General features: G+C 33.8%; 1 protein-coding gene and 1 pseudogene across 10 annotated transcripts; one reads left to right on the forward strand and one right to left on the reverse strand.

Moving 5' to 3' along the window:
- The first annotated feature begins 439 nt into the window (after positions 1–439).
- On the forward strand, positions 440–5,730 carry LOC146956124 (putative serine/threonine-protein kinase PBL7; annotated as a pseudogene). The gene is made up of 5 exons (XR_015019225.1): positions 440–701; positions 3,071–3,261; positions 3,699–3,888; positions 3,991–4,382; positions 5,042–5,730. The product of XR_015019225.1 is annotated as a putative serine/threonine-protein kinase PBL7 (transcript).
- Positions 5,731–6,933: 1,203 nt separating this feature from the next.
- LOC146956125 (Ypt/Rab-GAP domain of gyp1p superfamily protein) lies at positions 6,934–18,510 on the reverse strand. Of its 9 annotated transcripts, none has more exons than XR_015019056.1 (18): positions 18,288–18,510; positions 17,650–17,719; positions 16,583–17,395; positions 16,342–16,488; positions 16,116–16,229; positions 15,271–15,329; positions 14,569–14,635; positions 14,375–14,426; positions 14,182–14,274; positions 14,000–14,083; positions 13,459–13,883; positions 12,014–12,075; positions 11,389–11,458; positions 10,094–10,211; positions 9,896–9,997; positions 8,784–8,908; positions 7,898–7,970; positions 6,934–7,383 (listed from the first exon to the last, which is right to left on the reverse strand). XR_015019056.1 is itself a non-coding variant. In XM_085726606.1 (18 exons), the coding sequence occupies exons 1-18, from the start codon at positions 18,332–18,334 to the stop codon at positions 7,294–7,296; spliced, it is 2,574 nt and encodes an 857-aa protein (XP_085582732.1). In that variant the 5' UTR covers positions 18,335–18,496; the 3' UTR covers positions 6,934–7,293. The 9 variants fall into 9 exon arrangements, 3 of the variants coding, with proteins under 3 accessions (XP_085582732.1, XP_085582740.1, XP_085582743.1); XR_015019052.1 differs by having other exon boundaries at positions 8,784–8,924; positions 10,131–10,211; positions 18,288–18,496; XR_015019061.1 differs by having other exon boundaries at positions 10,094–10,266; positions 18,288–18,496.
- Between the last annotated feature and the right edge of the window lie 1,274 nt (positions 18,511–19,784).

Raw genomic sequence — 19,784 nt, forward strand, 5'->3', positions numbered from 1 at the left:
AGATTCAAATCCATGCTCTAACACTTCAAATATCCCTACCGATATCAATGAGCTAAATACAAGACAACTTATGGATAAATTTACCACTTACTACATTTTTGTTCAAAATTTTTACCACCTACTAATAATAGTATTGGTATAAGATTCCTCTAATGTGAAGAAGAATTGATAGAAGTGAGTGAGTAGCATTGCAAGACAGAGAGACATGTGTCCGTCCAAAAATGCAATTATTTATTCGACATTGAAACGACATCGTTTTATGAAGTCAGACTTTGTTTCTTCCTGGATCCAGTGATTTTCAACTACACCACCAAACCAAATGATGTTGAGGCATTTTTCCGACAAAAAAGAAACCAATCACTAAATTTTTTCCTTAAATATAAATCAAATCAAATTTTACTATTAACAATAAATAAACAACCTTAGACCAATTCAAAGTGACACAGTCACACGATTTCAAAATAACATCGTCAAGTGAGAGAAGAAAAATAAAAACGATTCCTTTTTGTCTGAAATTTGAGTGATCTGTGTTTTTTTTTCAATCTTCAGCGACCCATTTGGTTAATTGTTTCAAAAACAAGAGAAAATCCAAATGGGTTGGATTCCATGTTCTGGAGGTTCTAATACTAAGAAGAAGATAAAGAAGAAGAAATTGGAGGAAGTGAAGGATATGCGTGATGCTGCGATCAAAGCCAACCCAGGTAGCTTCTGCTGTTGATTTTGTTGTATTGAATGGAAAAAAGTGATTTTGGTTTGTGATTGTGAAACCCCTCTTTGTGATAATTGTGATTTCTATAGATTTTTGTTGGTCCTTGTTGATGAAGATTTTTGGAGTTTGATAACATGATCTAATTTGGGGTATCTTTTTGTATTAGAAGTAATAAATGCTGTGAGATTTTTTGATTTAAAAAAAAAAATTGTGTTTTGATTAGTGAACTTCCTTAGATAGAGATTGCTGGCATTTTGTATAGGTAAAGATTTCAAGTTTTATAATCTAATTTATATTTGATTATAGGATAATCTTGAGAGATATTTTATGCTTATCTGATGTGTTGGATTTCAAAAGCTTGTTAGTTTTTTCAATTTGTAGATTTTATGCCTTTTAGTTTAGTTGTGTTTTATCCTTACATTGGGTGTGTTACTAGCATTGATTCAGGTAAATCTCTAAGTCACAACATATAATAGATAGCCTAAGTTAATAAAACTTGAGTGAAAATGGAATGTCATTTTTGAGCAATTAATTGATGCAAGGACGTATTTAACAGTACAATTTATATGCTAGACTAAATAATTACTATTAAGCTCTTTCCTAGAATATGACTCATTTTACAATGACTATAATCTATCTTAGTAAAACATGTTTATGACACTCCTCCTGAAGCTGGTAAATAAACATCGATCATACCTAGCGTGCTTGTAAGTTCCTAAAGGAACATGTATTATGTTAATCAATCCATTGTCTGTTTTCTTCTTAATGAATTATCTTTGTATCTTAGTGTGTTTTGTTTTATCATACCGAACCTGATTTTGAGTATTGCTGATTTTTTGTCACAAAGTTGCTTCTAGGAATTTCATATTAGACTGTGATATCATCCAATGACTTTTCCTTCTTAGTTGTATCTCAGCCTCAAGGAATCACCAAACATAAATATGTCATCAACATATACAAGTAGAGTGACGACATTACCATATTGTGAGTGCTTTAGAAATGAGCTATGAATATATGATCACATTTACTATTGTATCCCAAGGACATCATTGCTTCTGTGAATCTTCAAGGACACTGTTTCAATCCGTAATATGCTTTTCTGTAGTTTCACACCTTATTCCCTCCAATGGGAAAATGATATTTGAGCAGAATATCCATATAAAAGTGCTTGAAATCTAGGAATGGTTTTCAACATCAAACTATTGCAACTCCCCACTTGCAGCGAGTAATAATAGAGATTAGGACTCTCGGGTATGTTCTTCTAAGACATTGGACAAATGTCTCTTGATTTTCGATTCTTAAGTCGAAGTATGTCCTTTTTCAACTAACATGACTTCTGATGATGTTAGACTGCTTATATGTTAGGCCAACAATGGGTCCAACCCTTGTCTGGGTCCTGCCATGGCAATAGCTTTGTGTTACAGGGTTATCCCTTTTATTAGAAAAATCAGTAAATAAGTATTGGGTACTTGTTAGGGGTAGGTTGGTTGGTGGTAGAGTAACATCTGGTCTCTATTTCTATGTCAGGTGTAGTGGTTGGAGGAACTCAGTCGAATGGGTTGAGACGAGAGACACAATATATTGTTAGATGGGGTTTTGGAAAACAAAGAGATAAGTTCAATGGTTGGCCAGATGCACTGCCACACACTGCATATGGGATGTCTTACGAGTAGCTTGTAGACCAGGCCAGATGGTGGTCTGTCCAGTAAGATAGCCAGTTGAAAAGAAGGCAATGCCATACATGGTTGGAGTAATATCCAAGGACGGCGAAGGTGCAGAAATAGAGTGAAATGCAGCATAAAAGAAGGAAATGCAGCATAAATGAAGGCTGTCTGCTGCCATTTAGGCAGTCTACGGTGGCAGATGCTGAGAGCTCTGATAGTAACTTTAGGGGAATATTTTATGACAAATTAATCAATTATTTCCTTTCCTAAAATAAGACTCAATTTATGGCAACTAGTGGTCAATCCTAGTAGTGTAAAACAACAAATCTATCCTAGTAACAAAATAATTTCCAAAACTAAAAACTGACAATGTGAGACTGTTATGACAATAAATTTACTTAAATTACCCCATCAGTTTCCGTAATACTTTTTATTTGAGTTGTACTTTTTTCCACTTATTGGTTTCCTCATTTATGAAGTGTATTACATATGAAGGTTTAAATTGTACTACCAATGACAATTTTGAAACAACACATTATGAGGAAAAATCAGTTTGTGATTTCTTCTGAATTTGAATTACGGCATGCCACATAGTAATTTCCGAAGTAACATGGATTGGTTTTAGATGTGAAATCTAGACCTACTATGATTTATGCTTCCGTCCCATTTAATTCATTTTCTGTGGAATTGAGTGCAGGGAAATTGAAGAAGAATTCATCCATGAATTCCAGAAATTCCTCCAAAAATGGAGACTCTGAACACATTGCCGCACAAACATTCCCTTTCCGCGAGTTAGCAACCGCTACTAGAAATTTTAGAGCAGACTGTCTTCTGGGTGAGGGAGGCTTTGGCAGAGTATACAAAGGGCATTTAGAATCTAGTAATCAGGTGAATATGTTTTTCTATTATTATTATTATTATTATTATTATTATTATTATTATTATTATTATTATTATTATTATTATTATTATTATTATTATTATTATTATTATTATTATTATTATTATTATTATTATTATTATTATTATTATTATTATTATTATTATTATTATTATTATTATTATTATTATTATTATTATTATTATTATTATTATTATTATTATTATTATTATTGTTATTGTTGTTATTGTTATTGTTATTGTTATTGTTATTGTTATTGTTATTGTTATTGAAGAATAGAAGAAAATTACAAGGAAATGAAGTAATACTTCATTTTTCTACATTATTCATCATTTCTTCCTTGTCAATATTGGTTAGTTCTGAGCTTTAAAATTGAACTTTTTAAGTTGACAAAAGACTTAATGTTTTCTAATGTCGAATGCAGACTGTTGCAATCAAGCAACTTGACCGAAATGGGCTACAAGGGAATAGAGAATTCCTTGTTGAAGTGTTGATGTTAAGTCTTCTTCACCACCCTAACCTTGTTAACCTGATTGGTTACTGTGCTGATGGTGATCAAAGGCTTCTAGTTTATGAATATATGCCATTAGGATCCTTGGAAGACCACTTACATGGTATATTAATATTTCAAATTTGCATATGCTATTATCTTTTCTCTTCTCAAATTTTTTCATAATACCTTCTTTTAATATTGGTAATATACATTGGATTTGCAGATATTTCTCCTGGCAAGAAACGACTTGATTGGAGCACAAGAATGAAAATAGCTGCCGGGGCAGCAAAAGGGTTGGAATATCTACATGACAAAGCTAACCCTCCGGTCATATACCGAGATTTAAAGTGCTCTAACATTTTGCTTGGTGAAGGGTATCATCCTAAGCTATCTGATTTTGGTTTGGCTAAAGTTGGTCCTGTGGGCGAAAACACTCATGTATCAACAAGGGTTATGGGAACCTATGGATATTGTGCTCCAGAGTATGCAATGACAGGTCAACTGACTCTGAAATCAGATGTTTATAGTTTTGGTGTAGTTCTTCTGGAAATAATTACGGGAAGGAAAGCTATTGACAATTCAAAATGTGCAGCAGAGCAGAATCTTGTTGCATGGGTAAGACACTTGTGCTGCTATTCCTTTTCATTGCAAATTTAAATAGTAGTCACTAGTCAGTGTGGATTAAATAAGGGGTGTTTAAGTATTTGCATGAGTTAAAATAGCTTGCAAATTTTACTTCAATAATTAATTAAGCTGGCAAATGTGCTAAGAAATCATTTTCATTAAAATATTTTATAATTTTTGGTTTCCTCTTAATTATAAACGTAACAAAACTGGTACACAATCAAACATGTACATCTTTTTGAGATATTTTTGGAGGCTTTACGAACCTCCTCATTTTTTTCACTTATCAATAAATTTATCTCATAAAAGAAATTCCTTTTATTGCGATGTTCTTGCAACGAAGCTAGTGTCAAAGTTTTGCATGTCCAATTATGGAAAATACTTCCATGACATAGCTTGTGTGCCATTGGTGCCATTGGGGAAATCCTGGCCATTGATGTGTGTGGATGTGTGTGGGGATGTGTGTGTGATGTGTGTGTGTGTGGTGGAGATGTAAGCTATGGCACCAATGGCACACAAGCTATGGCACCAAAGTGGAGTCCTCCAATTATGGGGAAAGGATTCTCTCCCGTGAGAAATCCTCATGTCCCTCTGTGACAATCCAAACCATCAAATCCTATTTTTAATATTTAAATTTTTTACCTTTGCAGGCTAGACCCCTGTTTAAAGATCGAAGAAAATTCACACAAATGGCTGATCCAATGCTCCAAGGTCAATATCCTTCAAGAGGGATATACCAAGCTCTTGCCGTTGCAGCAATGTGTGTTCAGGAACAGGCAAATATGCGTCCAGTTATAGCTGATGTGGTGACAGCTCTGAGTTACCTTGCTTCACAGAGATATGAGCCCAATACACAGACGGTTCAAAGCTCTCGCCTCGGTCCTGGTACTCCTCCTCGAACCAGGAGGGGAGCTTAATAGTCTGGTGCAATTTTCACATATCTTACAATACACTCCAAGATATATAGGCTATATAGATGTTAATACTATATGTGTTATTATGGTGTTACTGTCTCAGTTCATAGCATAGTTTAAATATCTTGTGAAATTTTGTTTCTTATGGTACGCATAATTGATCCTATTTTCATTTGGGCAGAAGATAGTATTTCCTCACTCTTCCATACATTTCTACCAAGTGTTCCATGTATCTAGGCAATGCTTCTTTGTCCTGGTTGCTATGTAGTTATGAAGCTCTATGGAAATATAGCTTTTTTCAATCACACAAGATAGCATGCTGTGTTATGATTTGCTTTCATATTCTTTGGAAGTTAATCTGGCTGTTTACTGATTTTCGATGTAACTTGTAATTGCTCATGAAATGAAACACATTTTTTATCGCACGATTCTTGATCGAGAGAATTATTGCATTGGCGCTGTTATGATAGTGAAGAGTAGTAATAAGCTTCAAATTGCTTGCCCTCATTTAATTCTAGCACGGCTAGGGTAGTAGACTAGCAGTAATAACTTGTTAAGTAAACTTTCAGTTTGGTCTTTCCAAGTATTTAAGTATGACACATCAATTTTCCGAATGTTTTTATCTTAAAAGATAAAGATGAAACTAGTTTATCGAATATTTGTTATCATATTAATCTTACCATATTGTCACATCAATGCTATCATTTTTGGTCAGCTTGGTGCACTAAAGCTCTCGCATATGCAGGGTCTAGGAAAAGGTTTCACCATTTGATGTATTGTACGCAACCTTACCCGGACTTGAACAAGTGACTTTTCAGTCACATGACAACAACTTTACCGTTGTGCCAAGGTTCTCTAGTGTGATCATACTTGTCGCACCCTTCACTACCATCACAAGACACCCTTCATTATCACTCTCGTTAAGAACTCTCCACCGACCACCACTGCACGCCTTTCACCATTGTTGCTCCACCACCCGACATTGGCCCTGCCTAGCATATCAACTACCATAGCCAGACATCCAGTGGTGGAGCTTTGCATGATTTTAGGAGGGCCAAAATATACAGAGATATAATCATTATATTATGAAGTTTGCGTTGTAACAATGGTGTAGTCCATTTGTTTTAACCAGAAAGACTTTGTTTAGTCCAACTATTTACATTTTTGAGACCTTAAATCATAGATATTTATTAAATTATTTGTTTGATTATCGTATTAGCCGAAATAGGTCTAAAATCATAGAAGTTCACGTGAGTTTAGCTTTTTAAAATCGAGAGTTTATCAAAGTAGCAAGTTTATCAAATTTCAATTTTATAAATAAGTTCAATCGAATTTGATATCTAAAAACATGATCATACATACATTTTTTGCGATTTAGAACACGAGTTTGACAAGTGACTCAGAACCCTTCACCATCACCTGATACGAGCTACTGCCAGGTAGAATTGAACATTTAAATTTTTTAATGTTGAATCTAATCTCTCGTTTTTATTTGCTAGCATAAGAGTGCCGTTATTTCCATCAAAACAAATGCATTTTAGGTTTTCTAACATTTCAACGCTTACTGATTGTATCGAACCTAGGAAGCACAAACTCTTACAAGGAGACACAACAAGAACATCTGAATATGGATAAAGAATAGTCCTTGTTAACCAAGATCAGTTTTCTTCTTCTTTCAGTTAGTACAAAATTTCGTCTCTTTCAGTTAGTACATAATTTCATCTATTTTTTCTACTATATTTAGCATGTACATTTATTGGAACAATGGTGTCAAAGACAAAAAATATATTTTCTACACCTAAATGATCTATCAATACATCAAACAATTCCTTACATCGGATTTTAGTTTAGCAGAATACAATGGACTATGAAGAAAGGAGGGGAATTAACAATGAAAATGGAGAAGCGATAATCAGGAATAAGCAACAACTTAACAGTTGGCAGGAAAGAACTGAGTTGTGGGTTTGTGCGCCACTTCCCTGCATGCTCTATTTATCTTGTTCTTCCTTATTGGATTCTTTTCTTGGAGTGGCATTGTCACGCGGACTCTCGCTAGATTCCTCAGTGTTAGGTTTTCCCTGTTTCATAGGATGTGAAGAGACGATCTTTATAAACAGTAAAGTAAACTTCTAGCTGCTGATAAAGCGGCAAAGCCCTTCCAAATGGACATAGAGCGATACTCTTCACCCAATTCTTTATATTGGTCTATCTTTAAAGTTAATATATTTGCTTTATAAATTGATCTATTTTGTAAAAATATGTTCAGTTTTTTAAAAATAGATCAATTATAAGAAGTATGTTAAAAATAATGTGTTGGGGGAACTCTTCATGGACATGCTATAAATTTGAGGGAATACGTCCAACAACTAAATTCCAAAAAAAATAGACAACTTTTTTTTTCCCTCAAAACATGAAGCTATGGGTTCAAAAAATGTGCAATGAATTGAATTTTAATGCCAATAATTGCCAATAGAACTGGTGTAACGTCCAATGAAGAATTCTTCTGAATTTGATTTATCAACACAAAACTGTAAGCATCCAATTGAATATTAGTTAATAAGACATCCTTTAAACATACATAGAAGATCTTACCCTGTATCTATCACGCCAACCAAGTCCAAAACTTAGAAGACCCTTGCGTGGAGGATTTTCAACACGACCAGCCCTACAAAAATACCTCAAATGATTCAAAAGAATGTAGTCTCTAACAAAGTCGTCTCACATCATATGCAACACGCTTTTTGTATTAGCATCCCTTACCCACAAATCCATGGAAACTAGATAATGTCAGTCAAAGGAATCAGATGGTAAAGAGAATTATTAAAGAGAAATAAGTAAATGAGTATTACCACGCACACTTTCTAAAATTGGAGATCAAAATAGCAATCTTCTTTCCAATAGTTTGTTGTTTTCAAAAGTTATTTTCTGTTCAGCACTAGAGGAGCATCATCATGGATGATGATATATTTACCAAGAGATTTTCAAACCTTTCACTGAAGCCTTGGCTGCTTCTTTGCTATTTAGTTTCATCAATGAAATCGACCGTTTAATACTACTATTTGTTAAAAAATTCCATTGTTCATAGTTTACTAAGTACAGCTAATGTAATATGGGTAGTTCACAGAGGATGCTGTTTACATCAAGTTTAAACTAGGAGAACCATCTTCGTTTGATTAGTTTTGATATTTATCAATGAGAACGGCAAAAAAATCTAAAATTTCACCTAATATAAAAGCCAGAGTCTGTGACATTGAACTTTTGAAGCAAGTTTACATAATTATGAATCAATGTTTAATTTTATCATACCCATACAAAATAACAATGCTCTTCAGATATCAAGTTCAAGAACTTGCAAAGGAGAATCATAACAAGTAATAACAAACAATTTGAACTAGAAATGTAAAAAGAAGCAATTTAGACTAGAAGAAGAAAGTTGAATGTAGAATCTACAAAAATGTGACATCTAAAACATTTGTACCTTGGAGAAGATAATGCTTTAGATTGACCAGATTCATACTGAAGGGTAGCCTCCAACATACTTTCTGCCATTTTAACTCGCTTCTGCATCTCAGCAATTGATGCCATGGCCTTCTCATACTTTTCCTGCATATTTATTATACTGGAAATAGATATAATCATGCCTAGTAAGATTCTTAATAGTTAACACAGTGTGGCTACTTCTTTCTGTCTGATACCAGAAATTAGAGAAATCTCTTCAACATCATGGATATGCTATGGGTATTTGGATCAAAGCAAAGATATAGGGGAAATTTGAATTTCATAATTTTGTAGCCCAAAAAGTAGAAGACGACCTTCATCCGCTGCCCATAATGAACAAAATACAGCCAAAAAGAAAATAATATGATCTTTTCCATGAAAATTATCAAGAGAAAAGGTACCCGTAAATATATTAGATTATCACATTTTGAGTAAAAGTTATATTAATTAACTACCCGTGCTTCCATAAACCCTATCAGGCAAAAGTATCAACAGGATAGTGCTTGCAAAGTTGCCCGTGACACATGTAGAAAAATACTCAAACCAGTATATTGAGCATTAGAAAACAAACGATAAATATATCGTGCCTCTATGAATTTGAGTTTCATAATTTGTTGTATGTCTTAATATATCGTGCCTCTTCTTTGTAACACTAAATTTACTACCTTACTCCTTTTCAACGTTCAGGATTCAATTCCATACAACATTGTGGATCTTACTATCGCATATTACAGTCAACATGCCTCCATTTCATCCACGGTCCTCCCTACTAGGGTACAATGGTTGACATCGGCCTCTATCTCCACATCACTTTATATGATAAACCCAAAACACATAATGTGCGAGGCTAGCAGTATTATACTTCTCCATTTTTCACCTCTTCGTTGGAATTTGTTTGTCTAAACTTTCCCTTCATATACTCTGTTTGACTTCTTTTTAGGAAAAAACTATGCGCTTCCAAGACTTGCCTCCATATCTCGTCTTTTTAATACGATATTCTAATCATGTTTTCATATCAGAATTTTACTCTGATATATACTATATAGTAACAAATGACCAGAATCACCATGATCATTAAAGGGGAGAGGTTACCTGGAGCATGTGAACTTCCAATTTCTGAGCTGCAAGGTCTTGCTCTGCTCTTCTGCGGGCATCTTCAGTAACTTTTTGGTCCTGCTCTAGCCGGATTAGGACCTGACCATGTAGAAGAGTTCAACAAAACTTCATCCAAATTATATAGATATTTTTCTCAATTTCTATTTACTTATTTCCTTCTGCAAATAAGCTTACAGAAATAGACACTGGAGAAAACAGGTGCACATAGAACCTGCAGCATGGCAGCTTCTTGTTCTTGCTTATCGGTAAGGGCTTGTTGTAACAAAGCTACCTCCTGCTCCAACTGCTCAATCTGCATGATCACACATTTTTGTAGACCTTGAAAGTCAAGTTACCATATAAGAAGTCTGTGGAGAAGAAGAAAGAAATCATAAACATTTTTGTACTTGGATGCTGAACTAGCTTTCCTAGTAGTTGTCATACGGGGTTCAGTAAAAAGTCCTCTCTACGGATTGAATGATTACATGATATCTAATGAAGATTATTTATAACCATGTATCATAGGGAGTAGAGCCTACTCACCTTGTAAATTTCATTGACATTTATTATTCTTGTAATTCATATGTGTATAAATTAAACATTCTGTCAGGTACTAACTCACTCAAAACACATTCAAAAGAATTCTGCCTTCCTGTTTTTCGCATATTACTTATACTAATATGTGTGCTTCAGGAATGAGTTTAATATAATGGTCTCTCTAAGATACATACCTTAACCAAAAAAATAAATGCAAATTGACATAATATATCAAAAGCTTGAAATATATCAACAACAACCAAGTTTAGTACCCTTGGATGGAGTTAGCTATATGGACCAAGCAATACATTGGGATCTATCAGAAACCAATTTTAGATAAATCGATTGTTGTTTTTATGGTTTCTCCTCAGGTTTTCTAGTCTTCTTCAACCTTCATTAATCAGACTAACTTCCATTGATCCACTTTTTGCACCATGAAGTATATAGGAAAATAAGAGCAAGGCGAAAAATGATTTCCATTTTCAGAAATTTTAATAAACACTATTGAGATCCACATAAACCAGAGATATGGCCAAAATATAGTCCTCAAAAGGCTATGACAATCTAAACGGGTTAGCTTCTGTAATTGAGTTCTTCCTAGCTCAAGTTCTACTATTTTATCGGAGTATATCCTAGATTTTTTTTTATCAGGCCAGCCGTATTTGTCCACTCTCTATCTACATATCTAGCTCTAGATGTGAAGAGGTGTTGTTATTGGACCACCCACATTTGTCCACACTATAGATTTTCCATCTTGGGTATCAAAGGGGTGTGCTGAGATCCTACTTCGACAAGAAACATGGCTAAAATAGTCCTTGTAAGCTTTGAACAATCCTCACCTCTTGAGCTAGCTTTTGGAATTGAGTCAGGCCTAGTCCATATTCTAAGAAACACAAATCCCAACAAATAGATAATTAAAACACAAAGATACAATTTTCAAATCTTGCACATACCCTTGCGCTCAACTGCAGACGATTATCGTCCTTCACCTTTTCCATTAGAGCTGTTTCTAGTTCCTCAGCTCTGTTCAAGATATGAAACACACATGGAAATGGATAAGGTATTGATATATCTCACAATTATGTGTTGAATAGATAAAATTTTCATATTTATGAAGTAACATGGGTAATGAAAAGGGGAAAGATACATATATGAAATCAAAAGTGCTAAATGCAGTGCACTATAAAGATTTACGACACATGAAATTACAAGCAAGAAGACCTTAATGGAATATAAAGTGAGTAAACAAAATAAAGAATATTTGAAAATGGGTCAACGATACGGAGGTAAGTGACATTCTATAAAGATGCATATATTGTTGGTTGAGAACTATTTCCAAACTCAGTTTTGGGGATTGATTTGAACACAATCATTGGAAATATTGAAAGGAATTTCTTATACAGGCTTTGAATTACTCCAATGGCAGCAGATAGGAGAGTAACAGGGCTAAGCATGAGGCTAATTGCACTGGGTTGATAACTCCTTCATCCAGTTATATTTTGGAAACATTCTGGCAACTTTATATGTAGCAGGCTGAAAAAGATTGAGAATTAGAATATGAACACCAATAATAATAACCTGAGTATGGCAGATCTTTTCTCCTCCAGCAATCTGCATAGCTCAACCTTCAACCAAACCACCTGCAAAAAAGCTGTTAATCATTGAAACTAAGAGTTGCACAATAATGGGTTATAATAAAGCAACCGTCTATAGGATAAATAATTATATAAACCGTAATTAAACCAGAAAATTAGACTTTGAAATGATGAATTGTCATGATAATTTAATACATGATTTCAAATATAGGCCGTTAAGAATAAATATAATTTGACAAATGAAGTTGTAAATCATTGAAACTTATGAAGAGTTGCACAATAATGGGTTAGAATAAAGCAGATATTTATACGATAAATACTTTCAGATGACTGTAAACCATAATTAAACCCAGAAATTAGAATTTTAAATTATGAATTGTCACAAAAGTAATAATACATGATTTCAAATTTTGGCCATTGAGAGTATATAATTTGACAAATGAAGCTGTGATTCCATCAAGAAGATTTGAGTCACGCAGCCAACCTACGCTACCAACTATGCATATGCAATGTAATATAGAACAATTTAACAATAGTCAACCCACACGACCCCAAAAATAAAGTTCAACGCATAGACAATAAGTTACATTTGCATACAATTGCATACTTCTCTAGTAAGAATATGGAAATTTCAATTTTTGATTTAATTAAACATGTTTTGTCCGTGACATAGTGATCCTCCATTTTCTTTAGCAAAAAAACTCAAAAAAATTAGCCTTAAATTTGAAAATAGAAAGCTAAATTGCAAACATTTATATCACTCAAGTATGTATTTAGTTGACCAAATAGTGTGCACAATGATCTTCTATAAATTCTCAATTTATACAAAACAAAGCTGTAACAAGCAGCAATCGACCCATATTTGTTAAGTAGACAGATAACATATCTATAAATACTGATTTTATTAGATGTTAGAGTGAATCAAAGAAACATATAGAAATGCAGCTTAGAAAATAATTATCTCCCTATGGAGCAAGCATTTTTTAAGTACGATTTTCTGAAGGATAAGATGTAATTCTGTATTAAAGGACAATAACTCAGAAGTATAAAATCAACAAATAAAAATCCACTGAAGATCCAGCATTGCAATCTAATACCATCCTATTCTAGTCCCTTTTAAATCTTTTAAGTGCACCTGAGTCAAATGCTATATCTCAGTATCATAGATAGGTAGAGACCCTCACGCTTGATAATACAGATTGTTGAATTTCAAATTGTAAACAGTGCAAACCTTTTACCACTATCAGGTTAACCTGACTCAAGATAGAACATGACAAAACAGACACGTCTTGAAGGCGTTTTAGCATAATAAGGTGGATTTATACATCAAATTAGAGTTTAATGGTAGAAAAGTTTAAATCTAATTCACAAGGATAGCCTCTGTTTTTGCAAGGGAGAAGCAAGGTGAAGTTGAGGAGGAGAAGTAACCTGTTCATGGACATCTGGTAGGGAATCCACTTTGGCATCAATATTGAGGCTATTGAGCAATTCATCTATATTAGATGAATGTGACTCCAAGTCCAACTGCACATTCTTATCAGCTACCATATCGCCATTGTCATTAGGTTTTTTTTCTTCTACCAGTGACCCTGGGTCATGCTTGAAACTATACAACTTAGATGCAAGCCCTTTGGAATCTTTAAAAACTCGTCCTTTCTTTGACCTTTCTTCTATAATATCTAAAACAGACGGTCGGTGTTTTTTCCTCAGTTCCTGCAATCTTGCCTCGGTCACAGCTAGGTAACCCATACAAGCAGTAAGGACAAGCTGGCTGCTATCGAATGTTGAGCCAGCAAGTGATTGCAATAGAGTAATTGCATCACCTGCATCTGTTGTTGTAACTAATGCAGGACCTAGAATAAAAGATATATTATTTTAACTATGTAAACAATAACTTAGTTTAGTTTACTACATGTAGAAACTAGTCAGCACAGATTAGACTCAGAAATAGAAAAACACAGGTCAATACCATATAATTCCATTAGAGCCAGCGCTGTTCGAAATAGCATAACACGGTTTCCTTCAAATAGCAGAACATCCCAAACTCGAATAACTAAGATGCAGAAACACATCAAAAGGTAACATTTAAGTATATGCCAAGATCGAAATCAATACTATAATATTAAAAAATCATTCCAAAAAATATTTTACCACTTTCCCATGGAATCATGTTCATAAAGATTGATAGAAACCATGGTGCAGATATCCATGCCACCTGCACTCCCAAGTAATCTAGATGATTAACTGCACCAAAAACATTCATAGAATAAAAAAAGCTACCCAAGCTGATTCATTGACACAATAATAAGAAGAATACTAAAGAGCAAAGATGATAAATACGAACCAAGTTTAGGAAATCTTTCACGCATCAATTCCTCAAAAACGAGCTGGTCCACCTGACAAGTTAAAAGCTTCTGTGAGTCTGTGAATGGCAAAAAAGTCACTTCCCTCAATACTATGATTATCAAATCTGACTCAGGAATCAGGATAAATAATGTTTTCTTTCCATTTTATTAAAGACATAAGTTAGATTCACACCTGGGATTCTATCATTTCTTCTGTATAGTAGCCTTCAAAATAATCATCAATAATTCCAACGAATGTCCTGAGTTATACCAGTACAACAAATCAGATCCTATAAACATAAGACAAATTAAACCAAGTATTGATAGTAAACATCCAATAAAGAAGGTTTGTGTTACAGAAGAAATAAGCAGGGAAGTAGGAAAATAGAGCTTTAAAGGAAGTAATAATTGTAGCAGAGCAGCATAGGAAACTGTTTGGTTACTACTTATTAGAATTAGTTAGTTAGTTTGCAGTCAATAAGGGGGAGGTAGTTACATAAATCTGGAAAACAGAAATTCTTGGTTATCTTGTATTTTGGGAAACACTAGTTAGGAGAGTTACCAGGTCTTTAGAACACCTGGATACTCAATAACATTTTTATATTTTCACCATCCTTGACCTCTGTTTGTGTATCATGTTGGTAAAAAACTAGGGGTTAAGGATTCAAATTATTAAAAATTATATTCCGTTACTTCTTTTGATACAGTTCTAATATGTTGTGTGTTAAACCAACCAATATGCAGTCATAAATAGACACATATTTAAAATATTGAGTTTCCCTTATAATTAGTTGCCATAAGACAATTGATGGAAGTTTATTCATTGCCACAACTATTATCTATGTTGCATAGGGGACTGACAAGGGGAAATATAAGGCAAGTTTCGGAAACCTACCAAAAGGCATTTTCTTCTGGCATAAGAAGCAACAATAAACCAGCAAAGAAGTTCATTGCCTGCATGTATTTAGTAACAAAATTTAATGACAAACAATATGATGACGATGACACCAACAACAGCAATGATGAAGAATACCACCAGTGAAGAGATTAACAGATGTCCTCAACAAATGAAAAGACACCTCAAAAGCTATTCTAAACCTTTTATTTTGTAATCCTATCCATAGCTCAGAAAAATAATTTGGCTTCTTATATTATCAGTTTTTTTTTCCGATTGTGCTTTTCATTTTCCAGAACATAAGTCCTTTAGAAAAGAAAATTTAGACTGGAAATAGTAAATCATGAGTTTCAAATCATGAATCCCAAAAGAAGTTACCAGTTTTACAGTATACTAACATCTATAAACACCTTTTGTAGTTCTTGAAAGGAAACATCCATGATCAGTTATATGACATAGTTTGCAAACTAGATAACAAGTGGCTAGATGTATAAGAAAATTAGACTCTGGATTTAGGTCTATGCAAATGATTCTCAATAATGCTGTAAATAAAAACAGCAAGGTGAAAACAAAGAAACGAACAAAAATATTTTTACGGAGCGAGAGAGGTTTTACAATACATGAGCACTAACTAATTTTTCATAATAGGGGAAAATGACCGTAAGTTTCTGGACATTATAGATAAATTTCCCAATGGCACAATATATTTCAATTTCTTTATTCCTTGCAAGGAAAATACTTGTTTGGAGGGATGGAAATTTTATGAGTGAATTCCAAAAGTTTAAACATTCGGAAATAATAGCTGAATCAGTATTTACCAATATTTTATTTAAAACTATCGTTACCTGACAGTACCCAACAGAGGGGTTATGTCGAGCATATGCTAGTAGTAAACGCCTCAAGGAATTTCTGCCATTTTCGTCCAAAGCAGGGTGACCTGGGAAAGTTCGCGGTATGTCCTGAGAATGGAAAATGCTATTTAGTCTAAGGAGAGAGTCAATTTGCAATATAAAGCAAAAGATGCAGCACCTACAAATCAAAATAAATTCCAAGGCGCATGCAGCTAATGACCTTCTCAATCTGCTTTCTCCATTTCCCTGCTGCAGCAGATAGAACATCTTGCTCCTTGCCTTCGCAACTGTTAGTTTCTTGAGCTAACAGATCATCATAATAACTCTCCACCCGTCGTGTGTTCACACCTACAAAGGCTTGCCATACCTGTAACAGCAATATTGTATAGCGTAGGGAAGGCTACTGTACTTTTTCCCCAACAAAAGTGGGAATTTGAGTGAAATAGAAAGCATAAATCTACCTCTCCTCTAAGATCCTTTGGGACTCCTCCCTGAACAAGAAACTCCAGTTCCTTCCATGGAGAAAAAAGTTCTGGCAAGATTTGATTCGTTAAATCATTTTCTTCCCTTGGGCTGTTACCACCATCTAGTGTCTCATTAGTGCAGACCTCTCCCTGAATATCTTCCTTAGGAGCCCCTTCTACAGGTTCTGATTCTTCTATAGATGGAAGGTGGTCACGACTACCGTTTATCTTCTCAACTTTCATATTCTTTCCTTTCTTGACACGAGAGCTCAATATTTCTTCAATGGCACTAAGAGATGGTCTAATTTTAGACCAGCGTTGAACCTTACGGGTCTTTCTTTCTTCCGAATGGTGTAGTTCCTTTGCAGAATTATTTGCTGTAGAACAATCAGAAAAAGATTTTCTGCTACTTGAATCATCCCCTTCACTGGCCCTCCCAGGATCAGTAACTTCTTTTATCTCGGTTTCTTCAGAAGAAGTACTTCTACTTGAGTCGCCTTCTTTGTTAACTCTATTTGGAATTGTCTCTTCTACTATCTCATTGACTTCAGCAGAATTCCTCTTACTTGAATCATTTCCTTCACTAATTATGTCTGCATTTGTCTCTTCTACCTTTGGACTGTCGGAAGAAACCTTGCTACTTGAATCATCCCCGTTACTTACCCTATGAGGAGTTCCCTCTTCTTTTACCTCGCTACTTTCAGCTTTCAATGTTTCTTTATGTTCGTTCTCAGAAGAACTTGTTTGAGATGATTTGTCTATCTGTTCAATGAAACTTCTCCATTTATCTGATCTTTCATCTTCCTCTTCCTGATATGATAAATACATCAATTTAGGTTAACATTGTATTTCTGTTACTTATTGGTAAAAACAAGTTCTCATGATTTTCGACGATTTAGTTTAATTTTTTGTTGCACCAAAAAGCTAAAATATAATACTTGAATTGTTTTTCCTTGATTATTCAGGGAAATATATTTGAATTTGGCAATAAAGGATTGAAATATCAAACTAAATCAGCACTCAACAGTAAGATAAACCCAAAGTGAAGCACAATGGATAGTTACCTTGTAGATTAAGGAATACTCTCTATATCTTTGTGCGTATTGAGGCCTTAATGTAAATCCATAAGAATCCCTGTAAACATGCATGCACATGAGATTGATTATTGCTCTAATGAAGAAAACCAACTACCACAGTCTCCTTCGTTCATATCCGACAAGAAATATAAACATAAAACACATCACATAACCTATAATTTCTGTATAAAACAGCAATTAAGAAATTCAAACAAAGCACCGCAACAAAATACAAAATACGTGTACATCACATTTAACATGTACATTACCTGGAATCAACCTCCAACGTACGCTTACTTAACAAGGACAACAACATAGTTCAAGAACAGTAGCAATTCTACAGCCCATTGCTTTTCACTCTGAAAACTAAACTCACAAACGCTAACGCTACAACCACATTTCATGCATTAAAGCGTAATATCCAAATAGAATTTTTAACAAATCAAAATTGAGATATTGGATTATGAGTTAACGATGATGATTGGAAGGAATAAAAAGTGATTAATGAGTGGATAAATTGTATTTTATTAGAACAGTGAAGAAACATTCAAAAGTAGATTGAAGAAATAGCGAAATGTTAGGGTATTGAGACGCGTGGAAATGGGATTACGGTGAAGTGTATATACCTGTATGATTCGAAATTGTGGAGGAAATTGAAAGTGGATTCCGCCATTTTCGTTCGGTAGTGTTGGCGCGAATATGAATTGGAAGAGAGTGATTAGTATTGGAGAGTGAAATTCGGAGAAGGATCAAAATGAAATGCTGTGACTGAATTATTAATATGCTTCTTATTCCTTCATCGTCATTTTTCTGTATATGAAATCCCACGTCGCATGCTCGTCAACTTTTCGAACCTCTTTTTGTAGTTTCAAAGAGTTGATTTATGGTATGTCGCCACGTGTCTCTCTCTCAGAGACGGACCATCATAATATTTATTTATTTTCTTAAAATATTGCAGTGCTGAAATTTCTCTTTTACCTTTGTAACCAAAAACAAAAAGAGAAACGATATTTTGACAACCACTTTTTGACAATTTTTGAACAACTTTCTCTCTCATACTCACATGATGTTGTTATCCTCTCTCTTCCCTTTTCTCTCTCTCTCCATTGTTTTTGATCAATAAGAAGTGAGAAAAACAAGGTTGTCAACAAAGTTGTCATCAAATGGATGTCAAAATATCATTACTCAAAGAAAAATTGTGATCGGTTGAAAATGTAAATTTTGCGTACTGAGCTTAATTTAATATTGGTTTGACGCATTTTAACGTCATATTAATTGTTTGTTTCGAAAAGAGTAACAACAATTCTCATTTGAGACATATTTAATGTGAAAATGAAGAAGCTATATTTTGCAGCTTTAGAGAAAACGCACCTAAAAGTGTATGCACCACATAAGCAAACATCGTCTAAAGAATTAAGATTTTTTTTTTTTTAAGTTGAAGAGAAATTAATATGAAATTGACATTTAAGTAGGCTAATATGTCATATAAGTTTTTACAAAATTTAATTCAAACCTAAAACCAAGCACTTGACATATACTCCCTCCATTCCTTTTCTTTTGATGTTTTAGCTCTTGGTACAAGTTTTAAGGAGTAATTAAAGTATATAAATATTTATGTGTTTTTGACTAAAATGTCCTTATTTATCATTAAATTCACATGTGATAAACCAAAGGTCACAACTACTTTAATAGCTTATGGTGTTTTCCAACAAGGGTAAACTTGAAAAAACAATAATAAATTCACTAAAACATCAAAAGTTTTGGAATATAATTGAAACTCTAAAACATCAAAAGAAAAGGAATGGAGGGAGTAACTTTTTTACCATACAAAACTTGAACATTGCAAAGTCGAACTCGATTCAGTCTCTTCTTACCTTTTTTTAATTAGTGAGAAGAAGTAAAATAAAAATATATGAAATAGTTTTTTGTGTTAGCCCTTTGTGTAACACCCCGTTTTTCCAACGTAAAAATTTCATAATTAAAAATCAGAGTAATTCAACTTTAAACGGAATACTACACTTCTTAAAAATTCATAAACTGAATAAATAACAATTTATTCTTCAAAATCATTGAACATAAGTAATTCAAAACTTCGCAGCGGAATTAGTTCATTCAACATAAAA

The sequence above is a fragment of the Medicago sativa genome, chromosome 1 (genome assembly GCF_051527215.1).
Source record: "Medicago sativa cultivar Bolivia chromosome 1, Bolivia_mono, whole genome shotgun sequence".
NCBI classification, from domain to species: Eukaryota; Viridiplantae; Streptophyta; class Magnoliopsida; order Fabales; family Fabaceae; genus Medicago; species Medicago sativa.